This window comes from Littorina saxatilis, linkage group LG4 (genome assembly GCF_037325665.1).
Source record: "Littorina saxatilis isolate snail1 linkage group LG4, US_GU_Lsax_2.0, whole genome shotgun sequence".
NCBI classification, from domain to species: Eukaryota; Metazoa; Mollusca; class Gastropoda; order Littorinimorpha; family Littorinidae; genus Littorina; species Littorina saxatilis.
In genome coordinates this window covers 2533545-2534673 of record NC_090248.1, presented here as the reverse complement: position 1 = coordinate 2534673, position 1129 = coordinate 2533545, and the positions used below count along the sequence as shown (strand labels likewise).

General features: G+C 52.1%; 1 protein-coding gene across 1 annotated transcript in view; it reads left to right on the top strand.

Annotated features, from left to right (window-relative positions):
• The window catches only part of LOC138963762 (toll-like receptor 13), a 2653-nt gene extending 1831 nt beyond the window's left edge, over window positions 1-822 (top strand). Inside the window, exon 1 of the mRNA XM_070335615.1 lies at window positions 1-822. This exon is cut by the window's left edge and continues 1831 nt beyond it. Coding sequence (XP_070191716.1) covers window positions 1-777 — 777 coding nt within the window. The 3' untranslated portion in view covers window positions 778-822.
• Window positions 823-1129: the final 307 nt, after the last annotated feature.

Sequence of the window (1129 nt, the reverse complement as noted above, 5' to 3'; positions counted from 1 at the left end):
CCTTTCACGTGTTCATGTGAACTCATGTGGTTCAGAAACTGGTTTGTTTCAGACACGGAATTGTTTCACCGCAACGCAAGCTCACAGCTACAATACAAATGCAACAATCTACCCGGGACGAGCTTGGCCAGCTTCACGATGGTGGACCAGGCGTGTCTGATGAGTCATGCCATGAACGTGGTGATCGTGTACACGTGCACACTTTTCATCGTCACTTTCACCATCGCCTCCCTCGTTTTCCGCTTTCGTTGGAACATCCGTCTGGCTCTCTACGAGGCCTTCAGGGGTCGCGGTGACGTCAGGAGGCTGAGGCTGCTGGCTGACCACTTTGACTACGACGTCTTCGTCTCCTACGACAAAGAAGACCTTCCCTGGGTCTATGGGAAACTCATGCCGGAGCTGGAAGGCCGCCTGGGACTGAGGCTGTGTGTCCACGAGAGAGACTTCATCCCCGGCAATAACATCGTGGACAACATCGTGGAGTGTGTGCAGAGCAGCAAGAAGATCCTGATGGTATTCTCCAAGGACTTTGTGCGCAGTCAGTGGTGTCAGTTCGAGCTGACGTTCTGTATGAATCACGTGATGAACTATGATGACGTCCTGCTCATCGTGTGTGTGGATGACGTGGCGTCACGTGACATGACGGCGGCCATGATGGCAGTGCTGAAGACGACGACCTACATCCAGTGGGAGGAGCTTGACGACGCTGTGCGTTCCTTCTGGGGACGTCTTCGTCTGGCTCTGCACGAGATCATTCCACTAGATGGCGCCCTATAATAGTGTGGGTGAGTGTGTAATGCGTGTGTGTGTGTGTGTGTGTGTGTGTGTGTGTGTGTGTGTGTGTGTGTGTGTGTGTGGTACGTGTGTTTGCGTGTGTGTGTATGTGTCTGTGTCTGTGTGCTTGTTTGTGTGTGTGTGTGTGTTCGTGTGTGTGTGTGTGTGTGTGTGTGTCTGTTTGTGTGTGTCTGTGCATGTGTGCGTGCACGTGTGTGTGTGTGTGTGTGTGTGTGTGTGTGTGTGTGTGTGTGTGTGTGTGTGTGTGTAAGAGGATGTGTCTTCCTTTGGAAAGAGGATGTGTCTTTCGCTGGAGGTATGCAGTGCCAGAGTATTGCACTACTACTGAATTACT